This window comes from Parasteatoda tepidariorum, chromosome 4, assembly GCF_043381705.1.
Source record: "Parasteatoda tepidariorum isolate YZ-2023 chromosome 4, CAS_Ptep_4.0, whole genome shotgun sequence".
Classification (NCBI taxonomy): Eukaryota; Metazoa; Arthropoda; class Arachnida; order Araneae; family Theridiidae; genus Parasteatoda; species Parasteatoda tepidariorum.
Genome location: NC_092207.1, coordinates 72,450,133 through 72,477,429, shown reverse-complemented (window position 1 = coordinate 72,477,429; position 27,297 = coordinate 72,450,133). Strand labels below are relative to the sequence as shown.

General features: G+C 27.3%; 1 protein-coding gene across 1 annotated transcript; it reads right to left on the bottom strand.

Moving 5' to 3' along the window:
• Positions 1 to 462: 462 nt before the first annotated feature.
• Positions 463 to 27,297, bottom strand: LOC107439651 (4'-phosphopantetheine phosphatase). Its single transcript, XM_043048019.2, has 17 exons — positions 27,025 to 27,297; positions 26,822 to 26,947; positions 25,300 to 25,385; positions 23,013 to 23,230; positions 21,391 to 21,574; positions 19,797 to 19,889; positions 17,921 to 18,092; positions 16,995 to 17,179; positions 15,974 to 16,055; positions 10,558 to 10,649; positions 9,101 to 9,256; positions 7,927 to 8,039; positions 6,652 to 6,739; positions 5,568 to 5,772; positions 5,337 to 5,491; positions 3,502 to 3,671; positions 463 to 1,476 (listed from the first exon to the last, which is right to left on the bottom strand). Exons 2-17 carry the CDS (start codon positions 26,919 to 26,921, stop codon positions 1,269 to 1,271), a joined length of 2,307 nt encoding a protein of 768 aa, XP_042903953.1. The 5' UTR covers positions 26,922 to 26,947; positions 27,025 to 27,297; the 3' UTR covers positions 463 to 1,268.

The window sequence follows — 27,297 nt, the reverse complement described above, 5'->3', positions numbered from 1 at the left end:
CTGCAGGTACATAGAATTCCTAAAATATGTTAAAAATGTAGAGAATTCAATAGAAATATTTTTTGAAGATAATACAGAGAAGTATTTTGGTGTCATGGAAAAAATGTGAAGATATTTTAAGGGATAAGGAAAAAAAAATTAAAAAGAGGAAAATCAAAATATATCAACAGAATAGTGTGAAGAGCACCAAAAAAATTGAAACAAAAATAGAACATATTAAGAAAAAAATGCAAAGAGAAACAAAAAATGCAATGTAAAACAAAAAATGCAAAATAAAACAAAATAAAAATAGAAAATAAAAATTCAAGAAAATGTAGAATAAAACATAAAATGTAATGCATAAAGTGAATAGCAAATTCATATGTACTTACACTTCTCATCTTTTTTTTTAAACTTTTGAATATTTTTTAAAACAATATCTTTAGCCTTTTTTTTCTTCTTTTCTTTTAAAATATCTTCATATCTTTTTCCATGTTTTCCTATATATCTATATAATGCATACCAAAAATAAGCTTGAGCATATCCATTAGACATGTGATCATGCTCATTCTTAGGGGTTGTAACTTGAAATCAATAGAATTTTTTAGAATAAGCCTACTCATTTGAGATTTAATATTTTAGATAAAGGCCAAAATTCTAAAATGATATATAGCCAAAATTTGAAAAATACAAGATAAATTATTTGATTTTCTTTTGTTTCTTAATATTTAATACTTCTCAATTGTTTATAGTTAATAATTATTTTACTTTTTTTAAAAATTAGTAACAATATCAAACAAACTATATATATATACCGATTTGGACTTTACATAGAACGAATGTATATAGAAGCTTAACCGGAGCCCCTATTCGGATGTGCTCATCTCATCTTTATTACCCATACATAAATTCTTGTACTGAAATTCCACTTAAAACATATGATTTAACTTGGAAAAAAAAACTTTGAACCAAATTCTGAAGCTCAAGCTCAGAAAATTTAACAAATACGGTTGATAAATATATTGCCATTTACTGCGAGAAATAACATAACATAAATCTTAAGGAAATACCTGGTATTGTGACATTAAATTACTTTCAGCATGATTGTTGATGTGTAGACCCGAACTTATGGGAAAGTTGGGATTTTTCGAGCATACAATTACTCCAAAAGACAAAAGTACTTCAATAATTAAAAATAGATAATTTCGAACAACCACCTTTGCACAAAAGAATAATATCACAAGGCATTACCATCGAAGTCAGAATAAATATAATGTTATTCTGCTACTTTAAGGAGCTTCATATTTAAATATGACTGAAAACATATCTCCACCTAATCGAGATGCAAGCCAGTGATTTTTTAAAACAGCAGCTTTGATTGATTCACACTTAAAGTTTGCATTTAGATTTGTATGCACAGCACGACCCATTCCTTCTAAAACAATGAGATCAGTTCCATATGATTCCATTGCTTGCGCAACTTCAAGGTTTAATCGACTGAAAAGGAATTAAAAATATTGATAGAATTTATAGGGTAAGGATATACAATGTAAATAAAACATGGTAAGGGAATATAATGTAAATAAAACACACAAAAAGTATAATAAGGATATTTTGAAGATGATATTGTAATACAGTAAAACCTAACAAATTGACTACCTGTCTAGAGTGCAAGATTAGCTGTCGCCAATCCTCACATGGCGACTATCTAAAATAAAGTAAACAAAAAAATTACCATCATTCACGTTTGGGACTGATTAAAGCACAGATGTCATGCATCCTCAATGTGGCAAACACAGAATGGAACAGGCCTTGTAAATGATTTCATATCCATAATTTATGAATGATGTCCATCACCATTGATTTAAGATCATCAATCTCATCCACTTGATATTGATAAGCAACACATTTGCTGTGTTAAATAGATAAGTTCGTTTTTCTCACTGCAAATGCAACCAGCTAAAATGCATATCCCACTCGTAACAGCTGTTCTTTACATCTGGACAAACATTGCATGTGTTTCTGAGGCTGTTTACGAAGTAAAAAAACACTTTTTTTCTTCATAAACACGGCTGCATTTCAAATGGATGCGAGTTTTTGCACACAGTAAACTAATCTGCATTAAATTTTTGTCATTTTTGCTGCTTGCCATCTCTCGCAAAGGACACATTGCTTTTGAGTACATTTTTCAAATTTTAAAGAAATGACAAAATCTTGATTCAAGAATATGCATAGAGGCATACATTATAATGAATTGTTTGAATGCAGTTTATTTTATCAGGATGAAAATCTTAGCAACCGGGCAGTGCTACTGGACAAGGTATAAAGACAATGGGAACGAATAAGAAGAAGGAACAGTGACATCTTGCTCTTTGATTTGCCCCTCACATTGAAACAGTAAGGTGAAGTAATAAAGCTTTATTACCAGAATAGTCAAAATACTGCAGATGTATTGCACGTCTGATGTAGAAAAAATTGGTTATGACAATGATTTTCTTCCTCTCTACCAAATGTCACTACTATTCATGTAAATAGTATCATTCCCACTCCATTTTAAGTTTTTTACTGTGAGGATTATATTTTATTGAGAAAAAGTAGCCATTTGAAAATAGCAAAATTACTACTGTAACAATTAACGTAATTGAGAGAACAGAACTGAATAATTGTATTTAACAAGCATATACCCAATAACACTGTCAGTGAAACATTTTTTTTCAATTCTCTGGAACAATATATTCGTTTTATAGTTACCCTGTATATTATATACTTTCAAAGCACCAGTTTAATGCAACAGAGTTTTAATGATAAGTTTAGGCCAAACTTTACCCTTGTTTAACTGATAGCAGTGGATTTTGCTGTTGTGCCATTGCATGTCAGCATGGCACAGTGGTTAATTCTGTCTTATTAAATCAAGAACAATGATTTACCAGGAAGCTTTTGTGTAAATTTATCCAGGATAATTTTATAGTTAAAATGTTTAACATAAAGTATAAATACATATTTATATTTATTACATTAATACAAAAATTTCTAAAAGTGTTAATTACTAATATTATTAATCTACACTTATTTTTTAATATTGGATTTAATCATTGACATAAGTTTTTGAACGATAGATGCCTCAGACAGGCAAAAATTGCAAATTATATAAGCAATTATCACAAAACATTTTAAAAATACATTTTGGATTGAACTTAAGCACTTATTGAGTAAGCACTTAAAAACACTACTGAAATTTTAAAGTAATGAAAACAAATAGTATTAAAAATTGAGTCTGAAATAGAAATAAACTAAAACTAGGAAAGATCACTAAGGTGTCTAAGACTAGTGGAGTTTATGCTAATCTGAGAAAAATACAAAATAATTAAGATAAATAAATAAAAATTTTAAAAATAAAAATCAGAGTAATAAAAATGCAAAACAACAAAAATTTAATGCACAGATTAAATTCTGCTTAATTTTTATATCAAAAGTAAAAAGTATAAAATACTTTAGGCAACAAGTAGTGATTTTTAAAAATACCTTAAATCAAGACAAGGTGAACCTTGCCCAGAGTCTAAAATTTTCAGTTGGCAGCTAGAAAGAGCATCATTAACCTCAGTGATAATTGCAGCTACTTTTCGAATCAGAACTTTTAATTCTTGATAAGTCACATCATTCAGAGCAGGTTTTGAGTTAGCACAAAGTAAAACCTAGGAATTAAATTTAATATAAATTAAATATGAAACAAATTTTTTTTTTGCATCAGAAAAGAAATGGAAAAAAAAAAGGTTGCTGTTCTCTCAGTTATCATGGTTTCTCTTGTTTTTATTCCCCTTTCTCTTTTGTTTCAAACTGTTTTCTTTTTTCTAAATATTCTCCATTCATGTCTTAACCTGATAAGGAGTGTCACATTCGAAGTCAACAATTTTTATTTTACTATGAAGCAGAAGAACTGTTAAGTTAAATAAATAGAAGTTCAATAAAAAATATTCGCAATAAATATATATATTTTTTAATGAGGGATAAGCTTCTTAAAAGTTAAAAGAATTCAATAATAGTAAAACTTAAAAAAAAATATTTATTGGGAATGTTTTTTATTTAACTTCTATAAATATTTTCAGTAATAAAAATTCATATTTTCAAACTAAGTTAATAAATAAAAATAAAAACGGGCACTTAAAAAGTTAAATGTACTGAATGTTTTACATTGTTAGCATTTGGACTTAAAATCAACTACTATTAAAAATGTAAAATAATTAAAAAATATATAAATATAATTTAAAAAAAAAAAAACTTAACAGTAGTATTTAAGTTTATTAACTTTTTAATGATAGCTCCAAATTTGTGAAAGGCAAAAGAAAATATTTGAAAACTCACAGTTAGAAGGGACTGACTAACAATGATTGTGGGAACAATACATAAGTGATTATAGCAAAACAATATTAAAATAAGAATTTATATATTTATAAAACAGTCAAACTGGAAGAGAAAAACTTCCAAAATTCCACATTTCCTTTTTCTTTTCTTTTGAAGTCACATAGACCACAAAAAGAATTTTAACAACACTTGTAAAACATACAAACAATATACATACACATGAAAAAAAATCTACATTTTTACATATTTCTTTAAAATATATTTATTGAAAAGCATCGTTTGGATGACTGAACAAAATTAAAGGAACTTTTCAATATTCTGCCAAAAAACAAGAATTCTATTTTCACTATTTTCTAAAAAAACTTTTTAGTTTACTAAAACAATATCTTAATTGTAATATTAAGGTTTCAGTTGCAAAATTTTCCGAAATTTTTATTAATTATTATTAAATTATTTAAATAAATTTTATTACTACAATTCTTGATTGTAAAAACCCTCATAAATTGTACCTTGCTTGCATCAAATAAACAATAGTAATATAAAAAAGTAATATTATGCATGAAATAATTTTATTTAACCCACTGACGGTTCTGCACGTAAAAAGTCGTATTTTAACCTGGCGTCTTCTCCGCATAGCAAAAGCGGTTTTTCCATGTTATTAGATAGGGAAATAGTGTACTGAGGAAAAACATTTTCTCAATTTTGAACATTTTCTAAACTGCCAGTGCGTTAATGTTGTATAAAAGTAAAATATTTTACCTTTACTTTTTGTTTTAAAATGTTTTTATAAATTATTTGACAAATTATTTATAAGTTACTTAATAAAATATTGAAATAAATTTTATTATTAATCTTTGATTTTCGGTTTCAAAGATTCAGAAATCTGAAAACTCTTATTAAATCTGCTTACATCTAAAAAGTAATATAAGGCGGAAAAGTTATATGATGTACTAAATAATTTAATTTAATATTGTGTATATAGCAGTGGAATATTCTACCTTTGTTTTTCGTTTCAAAAGCTCCAATGCAAACGGCAAAACACCCAAGACAACATCCATTCCACTATTATCTACAAATATAGCAGCACATTTGTGGGCAGCTCCTTTAAGACGCGCAAGCCATTCATTAACATTGTCAACAAGCCAGGGTCTAGCTAAAGTGAAAATGAAATATAAGTCTTAAAGTTCCATTAAAATTACTTCCTTTACAATCTATAATAAATATTACACCTTGAAGTCTCTTGTTTGCATCAGCAAAGCCAAAATCTGATGATTCCATGATTTTTGCAACTTCTTTGGCACCCCAATCAAACACATTACCAGCAAGTAGTCCCTGAACAAGAGCTATTTGTCTATCTTCCCAATTCATTGAATCCAAAGCATCTATTCTGCTTTTCAGCATTTTTATGGCCATTTCATTTTCCATACGCTTTTGCTGGAAAAAAAGTGGAGACTAAATAAAACAAGGCACAAAGAAATTTTCATAGCATCAACTTAAAAATCAGATTAAGATCTCATGTTTAACAAAGAAAATTTTTAACAAATAGGTTGATTTAAGAGTCAGTTTTTTAAAATTATAATTATGATTTTTTTTTAAAAAAATTAGGCTTGTTTAGGTAACTGACATTTTTGATTTAGTTAAAATTTTTAAATTTATATCCCTTCTGCAAAACTATAAAACATGCAATTTTTATTTTATTTTTATTCTATTAATATTGGAAGTTCTGAATTGATGGTCATCTAGTATTTTAAGAGAAGCACATCTATTTACATTTGGCAATAATTTTTGTGCCAAGAGTGAGTGAAAATTGTTAAGACACCAAACTAAGAGTAACATCCTGGCTCTTCAGGTTGGGGGTTGAGCCCAGAGCGGGATTTGAACCCACAGCCATTGGCTTCGCAGTCAGGCACGCTAACCACTCGGCCACCTGTAACAGAAACTGAAATCATACAGCAAAAATACTAATGGTTAACTCTTGACACAAAAATAAAATGTCATTCCAGTTTCTTTGAAATAAGGCTTTAATCTTAGATTTTAGTCATCAACATCTACTTGTTCTTACAGTAAATCTTAAAGATATCTTTTTTAATTTTATTTTTTTGGTCGGCAAAAATAATGTTAAAAAAAAACATGCGTCTAATAGTTTTATATTAGGAATAAGAATTATAGTTGGACTACATAAATTTCAATTACATACAAAATATAAGCAATGAATAATTTCACAGCATAAAAATAAAAGTAAACAAAATTTTTGTCAACTGTTACTAAGATTAAATTATAGAATTGAAATGAATGAGCATTGAATTGAGTTACTTGTAAATAAGGATCTGGAAAATCAAATTCATTTAAACAATGTTCTCTCATATCCAATAAACTTCTCACTGTCAAAGAACCAAAAGCACTAGGAAAAAAAATTATTAGTGCATAGTTAAAAACGTTTCAAAGCTATTCATATAAATAGAAATCAAATGAATTTAGTAAAGTTCTATCATATACAAGTTTTTAATGTTAAAGAACCAAAAATACTAAAATAACATAAAAAAATCTATGATTACATAGTTAAAAAAGTTTTAACAACATTCATATAATTAGATATTAAATTCATTTAAGCAATGTTTTCTCATATCAGAAAAACTTTTCATTGTTAAAGAACCAAATGCATTAGATATTAAAAAAAAAGTGTAATCTATGAGTAATCTATTTTAAAAAGTTTTAACAGCATTCATAAAAATAGAAATCAAATTGATTTAAGTACCTAATGTTCTCTCCTATCTAAATTTTTCACTGTTAAAGAGCCAAAAGTACTATTAAAACAGTTTTAGCAACATTTAAAAGATATATTTAAATTAAAATGATTTTATGTGTCTAAATTTAGAATCCCAACCAACGTTAATCTAAACAAAAAATTCATTAACTAAAATGTAAATAAAAGTTTTAGCACAAACCTAAAAGAAAAAACGATTTTTTCACCACAATCCTAAATGGCAGAATAGGTTGAATGATGAATGTTTTTCACTAATTATCATCTCAAAAGAGAAAACAAGAACAAGAAAATGATAAATGCTTGAAATATTGGAATTTCCCCCCCTTGAAATTTGTAAAAATGCGCATTTTTTTTTTTAAACGGTTGGATAGTTTCAAATAGCAACGACAATATTTTAATTTATTCAACATCTTCATTTTTAAATTCTAGCAGAGCATTTTCTTTTAGTTTACAGAACGCTAATATTCGAATTAAGGCAAATAAATTAGTTTTTATGTAAAACTGTTTAAACCTTACAATAAATTTCACTTAAAGCTTAAAAAAAATTTTTTTTTTAAATGTTTGATTTCCATTTTTATGCATATTTTATGTTGACTTAATTAGTTAAAATTAATTTGAAGAAGTAGTTGATTAAAATAGTACCTTAAATTCTGATTTTTACTGCATTATTATGATTCACAAAAAATATATTTGTCTTCACATTGCATTTTTATAAAAAAAAAGCATCATTATATTTTAAAGATTAAAATTTTGTTATACAGAATGTAAATTTATTTTAAAACTAAGCTAAAGAAATAATAAACTAATATTTTTTTTATACTTACAATGGGTGAAGCCTTAATTGTTGTAAACGGCCTAAATATTTTTCTTTGAATATTTTAGCTCTTTGATGAGCATCAGAGTGATGAACTTGGCTCTGTATAGCTCTTTCTACAAACTGAAAAAAAAAAAAAAATTTAAATTGCAACTTTTGAATATTTAACTACACTTCATATAAATACACTTTTGAATTACATTCAAATAATTGCCAAATTAAAAAGCGAAAAACATAAAAGAAAGGATAATCAAACATTTTAAATATGTTATATATTATCATTATTATTTTTCAGTATCAAGTGCAAATTTTGGTGTGGTCGTTGCAAGTTAAACTGAAGACAAACATGCGATTTGTTATTTTTAAAAATTAATTAAAAGATTATTATTATTATCTATAAATAAATTTCAAATTGGGGTGATTGGTATATTTAGTAATATTATATATATAATATAAGAAAATCACATATTTTACTTAATTTTGCTATCATTATTCTAAAAATATCTAATAAAATTATAGTGTTCGATGACTCTAAAAATAGTTGGCTTTATTTAAGAGATCACATATCATGAAATGATCATTAAAGCAAGAAAGTCTTAAAAAGAAATTAAAGTAATATTTAGTAAAGACAACCAAACAATATCTAGTCCTGCAGTACAGATAAAGTAATAAAAATTATTTTCCATTAGCTTGTCAATTAAAATTTTAATTGTACGCAACTTACATTGCAAACAACTACTTCCTTCGATAAATACCAAATTATCAGCCCTGAAATTATGTAAATTTGACTACTGAACAGTGACAATGATTGCATTGCAGATAAACCGATAGAAATTTACTCTTGATAATAAATTTGAAATGAAACACATCTTGGGCAACTATTTCACAGTATACTTTTTAACGTGATAAAAAGTCAGTTTAAANATTCTTTAACTTTAACTACTGAACAGTGACAATGATTGCATTGCAGATAAACCGATAGAAATTTACTCTTGATAATAAATTTGAAATGAAACACATCTTGGGCAGTATACTTTTCAGCATCATTTCACAGTATACTTTTTCAACGTGATATAAAGTCAGTTTAAATCAAGGCTACTACATTAAATATTAAAAATATAACCTAATTATTAAATGTTAATCACCTTTTCTGAAATAAAAAGAAAATTAAGAATAATAATTACTTTGTCTATTGCTTCTTCAAAACAAACAAGCCAATAATCTCTAGCATCTGCATCTTGAGTTAAATCAACTGTGTCTGGCACATATTCAGTTGGCTCTTTTAAAAGAGGGCAATGAACAAGTTGCCAATCAAAACGATCGATCTCAAGCTGATCAATCTAAAATAAACTCTAAAATTAAAATTTGTAAATTATTCAATGAAATAGTTAAAAAGTCATTTCAATAAAATTTAATTTTGAGTTTTGATATAAAATTAGGAGCTTTGGGAAGGCCTTAAAATTATTTTTCAACAGAAAAAAATATTGCTATGTATATAGCAATATACAGTATATAGCAATATACATTGTACATGTAATATACAATGTAAGAAACAGAAAAAAATATTCGCAAAACAAGATGTATAAACGTTTTACTTGTATTAAGTGTATTTAAAACAACAACTTCTTAACATTTCAAATAAATATGAAGAACTTTCATTGGCATTCTTAATTCTTAAAATATGTTTGGTAGAATGTAAAGTTTAATGGTATAAGGGCCAGAAGTTGTAAGACTGCAACAAATGGTAACAATATAATGTACTAAAGATCAACTAATGTTGCATACTAAGTTTGACACAAAAATAAATATAACAAAAATCAAAGTTACTCGGCTGTTTTCCAGTAGTCTGACATCTATTTAGCGGAACAAGGTAAATTATTTGAAACAATAATTTAGATGGTAGTTGAAACAAACACAGAGCATGTAAAACTAAACGATCTTTAATTGTAGTGAAACTACATTAGAGGCTCTTAATTGTTTTATATTCTTTCAGGAATTCTTAGTGCTTGTATCTTCACAATCGGATTTAAATCATAACTCCCTGATGGGAATAAAGAGAAATTAGGATTTTTGTTTAATCCAGCTCAATATTTTTGAAGTCAATCAATTTCAATAATAACATTTAAAAAAATTAGGCTATTACATCGTAGCCAACATCTAAAAATAATGGAGATTTCTAAATGATAGGACATTTATCTAATAAGGAGTTAGGAAATGAAGCATTACTAGCCGCTTGCAAAATCTGAAATCTTGGTTAATACAAAAAATTTAAACACAAAAACAATAACTAGCATAAATTGATTATTAAATTATTATTGAGAAGGGAAAATACATTTACTAAGATTGATTGTTTAACATTACAAAGTTACGCCTTATTTAATTTTTTTTTGTAAAACACTGAATTAAAAACATCATTATCTGTATTCTCTATAGTTTCAAGCAACTTTCATGAAGTTTATAATAACTACAACATTAGCGCAGTGAGCTAAAAAAAAATGTTTAGCTTGCAATTCAATTTTTTTCAGCTTTTTGATGATTATGATTGAACTTAGAGTACAAAATAATATTCATAACTACAATAAGTGTAAATAAATTAATGAATTGTTGCCAAGTAAAAGGAAAAAAGGGACTTAATCTTTACCATTGGGTTTGTAGATGAAGGTTGCGTAGGAAGAGGACTGCTTAGACCTGAACTCCCAGCATAATTTTCACACCAAGAGTATTTGTCTGTATCTTTATGAATTAAAAAAAAATTAGTGTTAAGTACAATTTAAGTTGAAATAGTATTTTTTTTAAAGAAAAAATAAACAAGAGTATTAGTTAAAGTGATACATATTTTAATAATATTCAAGGAAAGAATTGATAGTGACCAGTTATAATATTACACAATGTTAAAAATTAACTTTTATTACGATATTTTGAAAAAACAACAGGATCAAATTACACTATAAATCACAAAAAATAGTTAGAGATCATAATTTTAAGAATAAAGAATAAGAGAAAACAAAGTCTTACGTTTCTTTTCACATAAACCTATTTAAAGAGAAAAAACTATTACATTTAAGATTCTTTAACTTTAAAACTTTAATGAAAATATGTACACTTTTGTCTAGTTAATTTTCATTGTGTAGATGAATTTTTTTTTATCTTGAAAATAAAATAGAATAAATAATAAAAAAAAACTACTGAATTACAGAAACAGATTTCAATAGCATTTGAGACAGAACTGTCAGTTTCAATACGAAAACAGATGAATGATGAAGAATCCTTGTCTGGCTAAGTTTGAGTGGAAATCACAAACTTCAAAAAATTGGAACCTTATTACTAGAAAACTGTATCAAACAACACAAGATATCACATAAAATGAATTACTCAGATCATGAGAAACAGATTATGGGATTAAAAAACATCACTAAAAATAACCTATAAATTAAATTATTAGCTAATACATTAAATAGCCAAAAAATAATTGATTTGTCAATACATTAAATACCTTATAAATTAATTTATGAGCAAAAACAGAAAAAATTGCTATTATGACTAGGACTGGGCTATAAATCGATGGATCGGGACATATCGATTTAACACATATATCGGCAAGACGATGCAGCGACTCTCATTCAAGGCGATGCACCAGAAATCTGATTTAAGCCGTCGAGTGAAGACAACGAGCGCAAAACGATATAGCGATATAAGACAAGCAAGGATATAAGAAAACGATATGGCGATATAAGACTCTTCTCTTACGTTCCGATGTCAACTCGCGCTGTGAAAGACGATGTTCGTTTCGTTATGTTGAAATGGCCTTGATTGGTGAGCTGTAGAATCAGAATCAGAGTTTTGAGAACACATATGGTTATTTCGCATGTTCCTTTTCGCACCTCTTAGCTTTTTTTTTCTTTGACGCGACTTTTCTTGTAGATTAATTTCAGTGGGACTAACTTCGTGATCGCCGATGTTACCTTGTTCTGAAGGCAATCTATTATTGAAAAGAATATATAAAGAAGAGTTTCTTCATTAATTAATTGTTTCTTCATTAAGTTTTTTTTTAAAAAAAACTTCTTTTTATTTTTAAATGTAAAAATTATCGGCAATCTAATTTAAGCACCCATAAAGAATTGAATTTGTTAGGTTATTTTTTTACTTTCTTTTAATTTATTAAAAACTTTTTGGATGAAACTTCTAATAATTTAATGAGTGTTTATTACTGATTTTAAATTTATAAATCTTGTTGTTTTTACTTTTAGAAATAAAGTTAAAACAAAATTTATTTTTGTCAGTTGGATTTGGACATAAGTCAATCAACTTTGTTTATACAAAAAAATTTGAAAGGTTTGCGTATTTTATTCTTTTTTTTAAATCATTTAGCACTTCGTTTTATTAGAGAGTATAAATTTTTTTTAAAAAAATATTCTTTTCATATTATTTGTTAATTAGCTAAATATATTATCGAATATCACAATTTTTTTATTTTTAAGAAATTAAATCTTACTTTGTTTTCGTTCATAATTCGGTCATTATTTAATTTAATTTAATTATTTATTCGAAATGATAAGGTCCCGCAGTGGACTGATCGTTAAGGCACGGTTCCCTGCAGATCACCGAAGTCAAGCATCACTGGCTGCGGTTAGTGTGCGGGTGAGTGACCACTTGGATCAGTCTGCGTAGGGATTGAGGGAGTGCGGTATTGGTCCTCGTTAAACTGTTCTACCGTAAAGTTCTCGACTTTGCGTACAGGTCATCGGGCTACCGAAGCGGGGTTGCCATCCCATCTGCAGAGGATCAAAATTGTGATGGCATGTCTTCGAATCATCCTCAGGGATATTTTCCAGACCGTTGCCAATAGCCCATTGTGCAGCTCTAGTTTGACGTAAATGAACTATAATAGAACTATAATAACTGAAATGATAATAATAAAAAATAGTGTTTTAAAAGCGTTTTTTTTTTCTAAAATTTATTTAGCACTTTGTTTTAAACATACAAATAATTTTTAACGTTTCATTTAGAAATTGAACATTACGATCGAACTTAATAATTATGTAATTATTTATGCATAATAGTACAAGAAAATATTAATTTGTAAAAAACGCTTTAAAAAAAGTTTTTAACACTTTGTTTTACGCGTATTATGAATTTCTAAACAAACATTTCAATAAATATTTTAAGTAAGATTTGTACATTGTAGTCAATTTATTTAATATCTTTCTTAAGCAAAACATATATATCTTCAAATTTATAAATTGATTTAAATCAATCTGAGTATGAAGTTTTGATAGAAATCTGACTTTCTGTGCCTTACAAGTAAATGAAATTCAAAAATACTATATCGCGATACATAGCTATATTGCGATGCAAAACTGACGATGCATCACGATATATAATTTCTAATATCGCTCAGTCCTAATTATGACCATTGCATCTGCAACTGTGCATTGTCTTTATAATGGACTTTTATTGTAGTTTGTATAGAAGATAAATAGAAAAATTTGCTGGGCATACCATATTCTTCTGCACCTTTCAAAAATGCACCTATAGCACATAAATATCCTTCATGACGTAGAAATAAGGCTTGCACTTTTCCCTTAAAAGAACATAATACTTTTTTAAAAAAAATTAGTAATATACTTGTATCAAATGCATAATCAACGTGCAGTTAATCTTTTATTTATGAATTATTTTATTGTTGAAAAAATTTATGATAAAGAATTTAATTTACTTAAAATAGATTTTTTTTTTATGTTTATGTCTAGAAAAGGTTAGAAAAGATGATTTTAAGCAATAAACTAAATGTAAATAGTTTATTGTAAATAGTTTATTGTATAGTTTATTGTAAATGTAAATAGTTCTATCATAACCTTAACTTGTAGCAACAAGTTAAGGTTATGATAGAAGCTCGGTGACTAAGCTATAGCGCTTCCTACTTGTGTGTTATTCATCTTGCTTTAATAACACTTCTGAATTAAATTTAAAAAAAAATCGGAGTACAAAATACTGACTCTAGAAAAATGATTTCAGTATATGATCTAATGATAAATAGGGCATATTGAAGAAAAAACTTGTGATAAAGAATTCAATTTACTTAAAATGGATTATTTTATGTTTATGACTAGAAAAAATTTAGATTAAGATGATTTTAAGCTATTATACTAAATGTAAATAGCAACATGTTAAGGTTATGATAGAAACTCGGTGACTGAGTGATAGTGCTTCCTACTCTCGTGTCACAGGTCCGAGACTCTATCTAACCCTCAAAGCGTGCAAGGTTGATTCAGCCTTTCATACCTTCAGAGAGTCAATAAAGTTACTACCAAGCATTCTCGGGGATTAAACACTGGACAATCCGTTCGCCAGACCAACCAACTAAAACATCTGGATCCCAGATCCCAAGGTCAAGAAAACTGCGATGGGCATGGTAGGCATTGGCCCTTCATGGGCTGTTGTGCCACTGAGTTTAGTTTAGTTTAAGAAGGTACAACGCTTAAAAAAATATAAGTTGTGATACAGTTACAACGCTTAAAAAAATAAGAATAAGGAATTTTTAGAACTGTAACTCCACAAGGTATACATTTATTTACATTGAATAAAATCAGCATAAAGTAATTAAAATTACCTTGCTCCAATAATTTACAGCATAAGAAATAGTGTGCATGCTGAGATGATGAGCTCTTAGAAAATATCCACCAAAATAGATTTTTTGAAGATTGTGAAGCATGGCGTAGAGACATGCTAATTGACCAATATCATTGCTGATCATGAACAGCAAGCTTCGAGCAATGTCATCAGGGGCAAACTGATCTAAATTATTAAAATAAGAAGAACAAGATAAGAGTTATTAAAATAAAAAATGTTCGGAAAAGAGATCCTTCTGGTAAATAAATAGTCGGATATGGGGCTTTGTACTGTATAAAGGAAGAAATAAAAGTGAGCCTCAAAAACAAAAAAAAATTATTTATAAACCAGTTACGAACAATCAAACATAATGCACATAGCCACACATGCTAAGTTTTCTACAAGAAATATTAATAATTTAAGTAACTACATTAAAAGTGCCACTCTCAACACTTAACTTTTAACAACATTATAAAAAGAGATTTGTGGTTTGAGAGTTTATGCAAGGATACAGGAAAAATTCGTATTTTAATTTCTTCTATAAAGTATTTCTTAGTTCCTTACTATTTTTATATTTTTACAAAATTATGCTAATTATAAGTATAGATATTTGATTTGTGATTTAAAAGGTCAGTGAACAATCCGATAGTCCGAATAATCATTCTGGTTAATGGATTAAATGCTTTTGACATGGAGACAAAATAGGGCAATTGTGCTTTAAGTGGTATACCGAAAGAAGAGTTTGTTGATAATTTTCAGTTGCTCTACAAACCATGCCTCGTAATTAATGACTAACTTGAATGCCAGTAAAGATTGTATCTCCCGTTTTCTTCATTATTTTTTTTTATGACTATCAAACTTTTTGAATGTGCTCTTGATATTTGTATCAAAGCCGAAAAATAGGTAGAAAAAATAAAAGACTCACCACTATTGAAATCTTTATCTTTAGATGTGTGGATAGCTTTTCCGAAGCTGCAAGCAATTATATCTCCTGATAAGCCCATAGNTAATACATTAAATAGCCTATAAATTAATTTATTTGTTAATACATTAAATAGCCTATAAATTAATTTATTTGTTAATACATTAAATAGCCTATAAATTAATTAATTTGTTAATACATTGAATAGCCTATAAATTAAATTATTTGCTAATACATTAAATAGCCTATAAATTAATTTATTTGTTCACACATTAAATGGCCTATAAATTAATTTATTTGCTAATACATTTAATAGCCTACAAATTAATTTATTTGTTAATACATTAAATAGCCTATAAATTAATTTATTTGTTAATATATTAAATAGCCTATAAATTAATTTATTTGCTAATAATAGAAAAATTGCTATAATGACCATTGCATCTGCAACTGTGCATTTTCCTTATATAATGGACTTATATAGCAGTTTGAATAGAAAATAAATAGAAAAATTTGCTAAGCATACCATATTCTTCTGCACCTTTTAAAAATGCACCTATAGCACATAAATATCCTTCATGACGTAGAAATAAGGCTTGCACTTTTCCCTTAAAAGAACATAATACATTTAAAAAAAAAATTAGTTATATACTTGTATCAAATGCATAAGCAACGTGCAGTTAATAGTTTATTTATGAATTATTTTATTGCTGAATAAATTTATGATAAAGAGTTTAATTTACTTAAAATAGATTTTTTTATGTTTATGTCTAGAAAAGGCTTGAAAAGATGATTTTAAGCAATAAACTAAATGTAAATAGCAACAAGTTAAGGTTATGATAGAAGCTCGGTGACTGAGTTACAGCGCTTCTTACTTCCTATTTCTGCGTGATTCATTTTACTTTAATAACACTTCTGATTTGAATTAAAAAAAATCAGAGTACAAAATACTGACTCAAGAAAAATTATTTCAGTATATGATATAATGATAAATATGGCACATTGATGAAAAAACTTGTGATAAAGAATTCAATTGACTTAAAATGGATCATTTTATGTTTATGTCTAGAAAAGATTTAGATTAAGATGATTTTACGCCATTATACTAAATGTAAATAGCAACACGGTAAGGTTATGATAGAAACTCGGTGACTGAGTGATAAAGCTTCCTACTCTCGAGTCACAGGTCCATGGCTCTATCTACTCCTTGAAGCGTGCAAGGTTGATTCAGCCTGACATACCTTCAGTGGGTCAATAAATGTCTACCAAGCATTCTCGGGAACTTAACACTGGAGAATCCGTGTTCGCCTGACCAACCAACTAAATCATCTGCATCCCAGAGCCCAAGGTCGAGAAAACTGCAATGGGCATGGTAGGCTTTGGCCCTTCATGGACTGTTGCGCCACTGAGTTTAGTTTAGTTTAAGAAGGCTATGATAAATTTACAACACTTAAAAAAATAAGAATAAGGAATTTTTAAACGTTTAACTTAACAAGGTATACATTTATTTACATTGAATAGAATCACCATAAAATAATTCAAATTACCTTGCTCCAATAATTGACAGCATAAGAAATAGTGTGCATGCTGAGATGATGAGCTCTTAGAAAATATCCACCGAAATAGATTTTTTGAAGATTGTGAAGCATGGCGTAGAGACATGCTAATTGACCAATATCATTGCTGATCATGAACAGCAAGCTTCGAGCAATGTCATCAGGTGCAAACTGATCTAAATTATTAAAATAAGAAGAACAAGATAAGAGTTATTAAAATAAAAAATGTTCGGAAAAGAGATCCTTCTGGTAAATAAATAGTCGGATATGGGGCTTTGTACTGTATAAAGGAAGAAATAAAAGAAGTGAGCCTCCAAAAAAAAAAAAAAAAAATTATAAACCAGTTACGAACAATCAAACATAATGCACGTAGCCACACATGCTAAGTTTTCTACAAGAAATATTAATAATTTAAGTAAATACAATAAAAGTGCCATTCTCAACACTTAAAGACTTATAATGATGATATAAAAAGGGATTTGTGGTTTGAAAGTTTATGCAAAGATACAGGAAAAATTAATATTTTCATTTCCTTTATAAAGTATTTTTAGTTCTCTACTATTTTCATATTTTTGCAAAAATTGCGCTAATTATAGGTATAAATATTTGATTAGTGATTTAAAAGGTCAGTGAACAATCCAATAGCTCGAATAATCATTCTGGTTAATGGATTAAATGCTTTTGACATGGAGAAAAATAGGGCAATTGTGTTATAAGTGGCATGCCAAAAGAAGAGTTTGTTGATAGTTTTCAGATGCTCTACAAATTATGTCTTGCAATTAATGGTTAACTTGAATGCCAGTAAAGATTGTATCTCTCGTTTTCTTTGTATTTTTTTATGACTATCAAACTTTTTGAATGTGCTCTTGATATTTGTATCAAAGCCGAAAAATAGGTAGAAAAAATAAAAGACTCACCACTATTGAAATCTTTATCTTTAGATGTGTGGATAGCTTTTCCGAAGCTGCAAGCAATTATATCTCCTGATAAGCCCATAGCAGAATAGTCACTACCATATATATCCTTAACAAGCATATCTACTCCCCTATGATCTCCTTTTTCAGCTAACTCTAGAAGTTCATCAAATCCCTACAAAAACATATGATAAAACGAAATATAATTATAATTAATGCATTTTAAAACAAATTTGTTAGATATGTATTTTGGGAATCATTGTTAGTTTGTGAAGGTATTGAATTTTTGATGGAGAAACTTGGATTAAACCCTTATAGCCAGACCAAAAAGCATTTAATATAACGCACATACTGGTGCAAACTTTGACTCCTTAAAAGTTGACTTTTGTACACTGATAATTATATATAATACAAAATATCTATGATAAATTTGGACATTCATTGATTGTGAAATATTGATACATTAAAAAAAAATGTAACAGATATGAATAACTCTGCATCAATTTACCCCTTTCAAAAACTTTTTTTAATATATTATATACAATTAATTTTGCATTTTCTTTCATCATATTTTCTTTACATATAAATATGTTTTTAGAAACAATACTTTAAATTACCTTCAGCAAATAAATGAATAAAAAAGAAATTAAGAATAAGAAAAGTTAAGATAACTCATTTAAGAGAATTTCAAAAAATATAACACAATGAAAACTTTTAAAACATACCATGCAACTTCAAATTTAAAAATTCCAGAACATCATCAATATTATTAGCATCATCATCACATGGATCGATCCCACTTTGCAATGGTTTCTACTTCATCCTCACCATTTGACTCCCACAAAAAACCATCTTACCCCCATTCAAAGAATTTGAAATTCCCCAGATTTTTTAAAAGATTTTGCAATAAAATAGAAATGAAGTAAAAATATAATAGAAATAGGTTTTTTAAGTTGTTGACTTTCACAAATGAGGTTCCAGAAATTTGATATCTAGTAATTAAAAATAAGGGATCAATTTATACAACTACGGTATGTAACATTTGAGTCCTGAAGCAAATATCCTACTTGCCTAATCTTAATAAGAGCTCCAATCCCTACATTAAAAAAATCCCATTTTTATTTTTTTGGTCCTTACTTTCCACAACTAAAACATATTATTCATTAAAACTCTTTAAAATTCAAAGATAATGTGAGCCACTCTTTCTCAAACTTGTTTCTTAGTCTAATAACCAGCTGAAAAAATTTTGCTTGTAACTCTTTTTATCAAAGCAAATTAAGGTATTTTTACACAATATAATTGTTAAGCAAACTTTTGCTGCAAAAATTATTCTAAATATCTTTATAATATTTATAGGTAAAATATTAGGCACTATTTATTACATTACATGCACACAAAAATTTGGTTTAAAAAATAATTAAAGATTGGCATACCTGCCAACTTTTAATCCTTTTGAGGATGATTTTCCCCAGTGGTATTAAAATGGAATTTAAATTACAATTTTAGACAGAAACAAACACAGTATTTTGAAAAAGCTTAGGCGAACTGCTACCAAAACTGTATTGCATGTTAATATATAGGATTAATTTTCTTCAAAATAGTGGTGGTCAAAAAGATTATAAATTAAGTTTTTAAATGCAAGAAATATATGGAAAGCAGACATTTTACTACCACTTTAAATATAGAAATAAAATTTTATTCCCAATGCGTAAAAGTTGGCAGGTATGGATTGGTTTCAAAATTTAATCTTTTTAAATACATCTGAGTATTTAGAAAGATTAAAATATGTTTATTAATTGTAAGGAGGTGCACTGAAATATGATTTTTGAAAATAAGGAGGAATTGAGTATGTAATATAGAATTTAAATAAAATAACTACCTTGGCCTTAGTCAAGAGAGATCCCAAACCCCAAAATGTGCCACCTCCCATTGCAGAACCACCGATTCTTTCATAAGATGACTCTGACTCCACCTGTTATACATACAAATTTTTTTAAAACAACATTTTAATAAAGTTACTGTAAAGCAGTGTAAATGTGAGATACTTTACCCTGCTTTATTTTCTCTTTTTCTTTAATATCAATTTAAATTGCATTACAGAGTAATGAATAATTTACAAACTACATTAGTAATAGTCTCTTTTTACATGTAAAACTTCATTCTAAATAGCAATGGAAATTTAAAAAAAAAAATGTTTCCAACACATAAAAAAATCACAAAATCACTACTTTCAGAGGTATGACTTTGTGCCACTTGTTAAGTAAAGAATTTAAACTTTTAAAAGCAACTAAAAATAATAATACTTTAATTGGAAAAACGAGCTAAGAAACAGTGAATCCGAAAGGAATTGAAACAAAAGAGACAATAAAATATGAAAAAAATTTATAAATATGACAAATGAAGCTGACTTCTTCAGGGGATACATGATTATGTATTATATTCTTTTCCTGGACTTTCCTGAAATAATTATGTATTATATTCTTTTCCTGGACTTTGGCAAAACCTTTGTGGTACAGAGAGAGCAATTTTAGATTTCTGCCGTGCTCTCTCGATAGAAAAGGTTTTGCTTTTATGACTTCCGGAGCTGGTACCCCCTGAAGACGTCAGCTCCGTTTGTCATATTCATTCATTTTTTTCACATTTCATTGTCTTTTTTATGCCACTTGATATTCTGTTATAAATTTAATTGAATAAAAAGTATAAATTGAATAAAAAGTATAACTTAAATCAGAACCATAAATTGAGCTGAAATCAAAATCACAAATTCAACTAAAGCAAATGTTCATCAAGTAAAATAAATTTTGACGCAGAGTAGTCCTTCTTGTTATTGAAATCTACACACAGAATTTATAGAACACCCCAGCTTTTTAGTATCTAATTTTTTGGGCAAAAAAAAAATCTTAACTACATTAAATATTTTACTAATTTATTAATGGTTATAAAACTATTTTTCTTATAATAAATTATATTGTCATCATTTGCAATGAAAAATCAAAATCAATATTAAACAAATGATATCTTCTTTAATTGACTTCTTTTGTAAACAATTAGGTTATCTAACATGATCCTTGACTCCTATATTGCCCTTGGCAGATACTGGTGCATCTCCACTCTCATACACATCTGCAAGCATTCTCCAAAGATACAGTTAACTGCATTTTTGGACAGTATCATCTGACAAACATTATTAGTTCTTGGCTAGTCAGGTATGGCTGTTTTATTTATCTCAAGGTTTCTATTGGTATTGTGATGCCAGAGAACAGTCATGATTATTGAACTCAACATTGATCAACAATCAATCAAGATTCGTTCTTTTGATATAAAATAAAAATTTCCATTAGTAAACATTATTTGTTCATTAATAATTTAATTTTTAATAAAAGATAACTGACTGAGAAAATGAAGTAAATGACTATTTTAATAATTTATGAATTCAAGTTTCGACACAGAAAGTTCCATAAATTTATAAATACCTTCATGACACTGACACCTGATCCTATGTTTACAAGTAAGTATGGATACATGTTAGGCTCAACACTATGAAAACGATATTCTGGATTAACGTGTCTTCTATATTCAAATACTTCATCTGGAATGTTTTTTAGAACAAAATTACAGCCTTTAATTAAACATTCCATCTCATCTTCTTTATCCACCCTAAAAAATAGAATAAAATTTAGTTATGTTCAATTTTTTTAAAAATAACTAATGATTTAATGTTGATAATCTGAAAGAAATTATGAATCAAAAGTTAATTCTTTAATGATTTATTGCCCCATTTCTTTCATATTTGAACAAGACATTTTTCATTTGAGCTACTAGAAATGACAGAAAAGTTAGAAAAAGATTCTTTTAGTTTCTAAACATTTATTTAGAATATACTTATCACATAATTCCTAAATAACAGTGTGATAGCAAATTCATAAATAACAGCTGTGCCATCTATGACGTAATAGATATAACTGAAAAAGTTTGATAAATTTTTGTACTCATTAATAAAGTTCTTTATTATATATATTGATGCAATATGATTGCTAAATCACATTTTTCTTTGAGTTCTTCAGCTTTTTGAAATTTGTTGATGATATTTTTAAAATACAAGAATGCATTAGATTACATTTTATGTAAAAAATAGAATAAAAATTCTTAGTGTTGTAAGTAAAAAAAAAAATTATTCGGCAAATAATTGTAGATTTGTTTAATTTGCCAATCTAAAATGATCATAAAACATTAAATCTTAATTTTTGCAATTAACATAAATTTTGATCTAAAATTGTTAATAATTAATAAACAATTAAGATAATTTTCATTAAATATTGCTTTGTTAAGCCATTTTTTCTTTATCTATCATACAAATGTATTTTGCAACATAGCACATCATTGCACCACATTAAAATGAACTATTATTTAGGAAAATTTGTTAACAGGATATAAATTAATAAGATATATATCTTTTATTTACATTTCATACTTAACAATCCAGTTGATGAGCATTGTATTTAGCTATGCACATTTGCATTGCTCTGTACAACAAATTATATTTATCAATAATATATTCTTATAATAAATATGTAGAATATTTTCTACACTATAACAAACAAATATTAGCAACTTTTTAAAATTTTTCCAGTGGAAAAATAATTTTATTCATTTTTACTGTATTTAAACCACTAACATCTTGAATCCTTAAAAAAATTTATTATTTGCCTACATAAGTATTAAACATGTTTTTGTTAAAGGAAAAAAAATCAAAATTTTACTTGGTATTTCTGCACTTTAGATATGATACATTTTCCCCTAAAATTAGATTGAAAAACTGTTATAAATATTACTTATATACGAGTATACATTAAAAAATTCTTTAATTTATATTCTTTAGCTATTATATTAATTAAGACATGTTCTTTAATTAAATAAAAAATGAAGTTCAGAAAAAAAGTTGTAAATTTTTCAAATATTCAAAACTGACTACTATAAATGAAACTTAGGGATTTTTCTAAATAAATTATTTATAAAAAAAGGAGAATTTTTAATTAAATCAAAAGAAACTAGCAAATTCCAGTCGAACTACATTCAATGAAAAAGCATCACTTACATCAAACCCAGAGTGTTTGTGAGTATATTAGTATATTTATAAGCCCCTCCTCCGGTTGCTTTAATGCTTTTGCCTCTCATAAAGTCAGGTGAACCTATTAAATTCTTTTTAATGAATTGAAGACAGGATTCAATGTGTTTGGTCTCAAATTTAATGAAATGTAAGCGGGCAACTTCTACATCAGTCTCCAATACTTCATAATGACCGTCTTCAGGATTCTACATAAAATAAAAACTATATGAATAAAATAGAATTTTTTGCTTTTCTGCATAAAATCGTAGGAAGCAGTCATATTAAATTAATTGGAAGCTATAGAAATCTGCAATTTGTTAATTAAGGTAATACAGAACATTTACAACTGCTAGTTTTGTTATGCTTTATATGCTATTATCATCCAATGATTGCTATCTATAACTTTTATGAAATATGATGCCATAATTAATTTTAAAAGATTTGATTAACAACATAATTAATTATAGAATAAAAGAAGCAAACATACATCGCTCAAAGGCACAACTAAAAAAACAGGCATTTTGGACTAAGAACAGGTGTAAATATTAAAATGCACATTCTTTCAGCAGCAATACTAGCACAACTCATAATTCAACTTGAAGGTAATCTTCGTTTAAGCAAACTAAAGCATTTCTTATGCATTTTGCTTAGCAATGAAAACTTTAAACCCACTTATCCCAAAACGATTTTTTGAGTTGTGTTGCTATTGCAGCCCATGAGCGATATATACACAGTGGTAAGTCTCATACCTGGAATTGACGGGACTTCGGCAAGTCCAGAAAATAGATATCTCTGGATGATAGATCTTTAAGGTAAACAAAGATCAAAACATCCTTATTGATTAAAAAATAACAAATTGATGATAAGTAACACCAATTTCAATCAACAACAAATAAATCCACATGGTTTGAGCGGTTGCAATATTTTTGTCATAGATTTCCACATGGTTTTATAAATATCGATATTTTAATATGCCATTATAACATACAGCAAATTCCGAANTGGACTTAGAACAGGTGTAAATATTAAAATGCACATTCTTTCAGCAGCAATACTAGCACAACTCATAATTCAACTTGAAGGTAATCTTCGTTTAAGCAAACTAAAGCATTTCTTATGCATTTTGCTTAGCAATGAAAACTTTAAACCCACTTATCCCAAAACGATTTTTTGAGTTGTGTTGCTATTGCAGCCCATGAGCGATATATACACAGTGGTAAGTCTCATACCTGGAATTGACGGGACTTCGGCAAGTCCAGAAAATAGATTTTTCTGGATGATAGATCTTTAAGGTAAACAAAGATCAAAACATCCTTATTGATTAAAAAATAACAAATTGATGATAAGTAACGCCAATTTCAATCAACAACAAATAAATCCACATGGTTTGAGCGGTTGCAATATTTTTGTCATAGATTTCCACATGGTTTTATAAATATCGATATTTTAATATGACATTATAACATACAGTAAATTCCGAAGCATGCATTTCAGTAAGTTATTATTTCTCGGTTAGCAACGATTCCACATTGAATTTGTGTATTTTAGTCGATCATTTTCTCAGCAGTTATTAAAACAGATTTTCTTCGTTTTTAAAATCTCAGTGCTTTAATGCAATATTATTTTGTTCGGCAAACTTGAAATCACGCATTTCGTATTTATTAACAATTCACCTGCCATCCCATGTGGTTTTATGTTCACATTTTTGACCATTATAGTTACAGATTTTCACATTTTTTAAATGCTACATTATTATATGAGGGAAATTCAGAATCATGCATTTGAATATTTACTTTTTGAACTCGATATGTGAAGATTTTATTGTCCACATGGTGTTATCGTTCACATTTTCAACAGTTTGGGATTTTCACACAGTTTTTGAAATATCGATTTCATTTTAAATATATAGATATTATTAAGATCTATAAATTCTGAAACACGCTTTGGAATAATCACTTTATGAGCCACTTAATCATGATAATTTCATTTCAATTCCACAATTTTTTCAAAATGTAAATTTTTGCGCACTCTGAAATTGAGAGCGTGATTCTTGATAGCAATAATCTTTTTATTTGAGACAAGAGAAAAAAAATTGCCCTGTTTAGAATGTCAAAATTAATATTTTAACTAATTTTACCCTATTAATTTAAACATTTTAATGCCACACAAAGTCTGTGAAATACAAATTGAAATTAATTTACAATCTTGTATAAATATTTTTATTAGGTATAATTAAAGAAAAGAATTATTATTTACAGAAACCAAAAATTTATACCTGAGTTTCTGAATTTTCATCTAATGAGTATAATGCTCGTTTGTATGAAACTGTGGAATAATATGCAATTTTCGTCAGTGAACCACCTGCAAAAGGAAATATTTCAGCACCTTACAAAATTTATACAATAAACATCTTGAATTATAAGTGAAATGTTTTTTTTTTAAAAATTTTTTAATAACAACTGGAGACATTTCTATAGTGGTATCTGTTTACGCATTTTTCCTTTGGCAAGGCATCGAAACATTTTATTATTATCAAATATTAAAAAAAATAAAATAAAAATACGCTATTGTTCAACAGGGGTTGGCTACAAGTTGAGCATTAATGAGTTGGTCCCCTTTCTAAAACGTCTTTTTAGTTTTCAACGCGCCATTGCCAGAAGTTGCAAAAACTTGATTATTTTGGCGTAATTTTCTTTAATGACAGACTTACGAAACTTGGATTGGATCTTGATTAAAAGCTATTAAATTTTCCAAAAAAAAAAAAAACAAACAAACAAAAAAATACTTTTTTGATTGGTTCAAAATAAAATGTTTGAACTTGTGGTATAAAAATATCTTCTTGAAAAAGCTGTTCTTCTGGTGGAGAATCATACATAGCAAAAGTAATTGAAAAGTAAATGAAAAAATGGAATTAGACTTCAATCATTTGCAAACAGCAATGTAAACTATACTTCCATTATTTTTTATATTCTACAGCAATTTTCATTATTTTTAATTAAATTATTAATATCCTATTGTATAATGATTTATTCGTTTTGCATAAATTTGATTCATTTATAAGGGATCAGGAATTTTTGACTGTCATGTTTAATCAAATATATTATACTCAGTATCTGATTTATCATAAAACTCGAATAAGCAACCCCTTGGTAATAAGCTCAAGATTTAAATTTTTTAAATAATGTTTAAAAATATGTCATAAAAATTTTCTATTATAACTAGAATTGACAAGAATGGAAAAAAAAAATCAGCATAAATTCTCTTCCTGTATCATGATTTTTTAATATTTTAAATCAGTTAAAAGCATTTTGAAGTATTTTTAAAGTATTTTTAAGTAAAAGTATTTTTGCACAATATTAAGATCAGTGGAGCCATTGACAGTTCTGTGCTTAGATTCTCTGTTCTTTTTTTAAAAATTTTTTTAGACTTGACTGAAAAATTTAATAACAAAGGATGAAAAATTTTGTAGGTCAAATAAATAAATAAAAAAAAAGTAAGAACAATAAATTAAGGGCTAAAATGAAAATTTTGAAAGTGATTTTTTTAAAGCTAAAACTTACAATAACATATATTTGTACCTCAAAATTTTATGCATGAAAAAAATTTTCTAGCAAAAAAACATAATTTATATTTCTGTGATTAATGCTCAGCGTAATGTATGGTAGTAATTACTATTCCAGTATTTGTTCCAGCAAAATTTTAAAAATCTTATCGTACTTTAACACATAAAAACGGTAATGTTTACTTTTCTACACTTTACATAAAACAAATTAAAAATTTCAAAATTAAAGTAATACCAATATCTATAGCAAATCTTTTGGCATTTTTAAGGTTTCGAAACACAACGTCTTGTTCTGGCAAGGTAATGCTACCTGCTTCTTTTTGAGAGCAAGCCATAATGTTTACTAAACATCAAATAAAATCTGAAATAAACAAATAAAAATTTGCATTAATTTCCTCTTAATAGAAATTTAAAATATGCTTAAATGAAAATATGTACCCTGTTAGGAAATAAGTTCTATTCAAAACAATGACTGTAATTCTTAGTTATTAGGAAAATGCAATTAAATAGCATCCGTGATATGGAAAACTATTTGAATCACTAAACTGTTTATTTTGGTATGTCCCTTTTCGCAATCAATTTAATCATGCAATCAATTTACACAATCAAGTTATCAATTGGATGATTCAGAGTTAATCAGTTTAAAGCGATTAAACGGTTTGGTTTTCTGACTTGAACAAATTAGCATATCGTATCATTTTTCTGATTTGT

Excerpts from the sequence above, each read along its gene's own strand:
- LOC107439651 (XM_043048019.2), bottom strand. The coding sequence starts at position 26,921 with ATGGCTTGCTCTCAAAAAGAAGCAGGTAGCATTACCTTGCCAGAACAA. Across the intron at positions 5,492-5,567 it reads TGCAAACAAGAGACTTCAAG|CTAGACCCTGGCTTGTTGAC; the intron begins GTGTAATATTTA and ends TTTTCACTTTAG. Across the intron at positions 1,477-3,501 it reads TCACCTTGTCTTGATTTAAG|TCGATTAAACCTTGAAGTTG; the intron begins GTATTTTTAAAA and ends ATTCCTTTTCAG.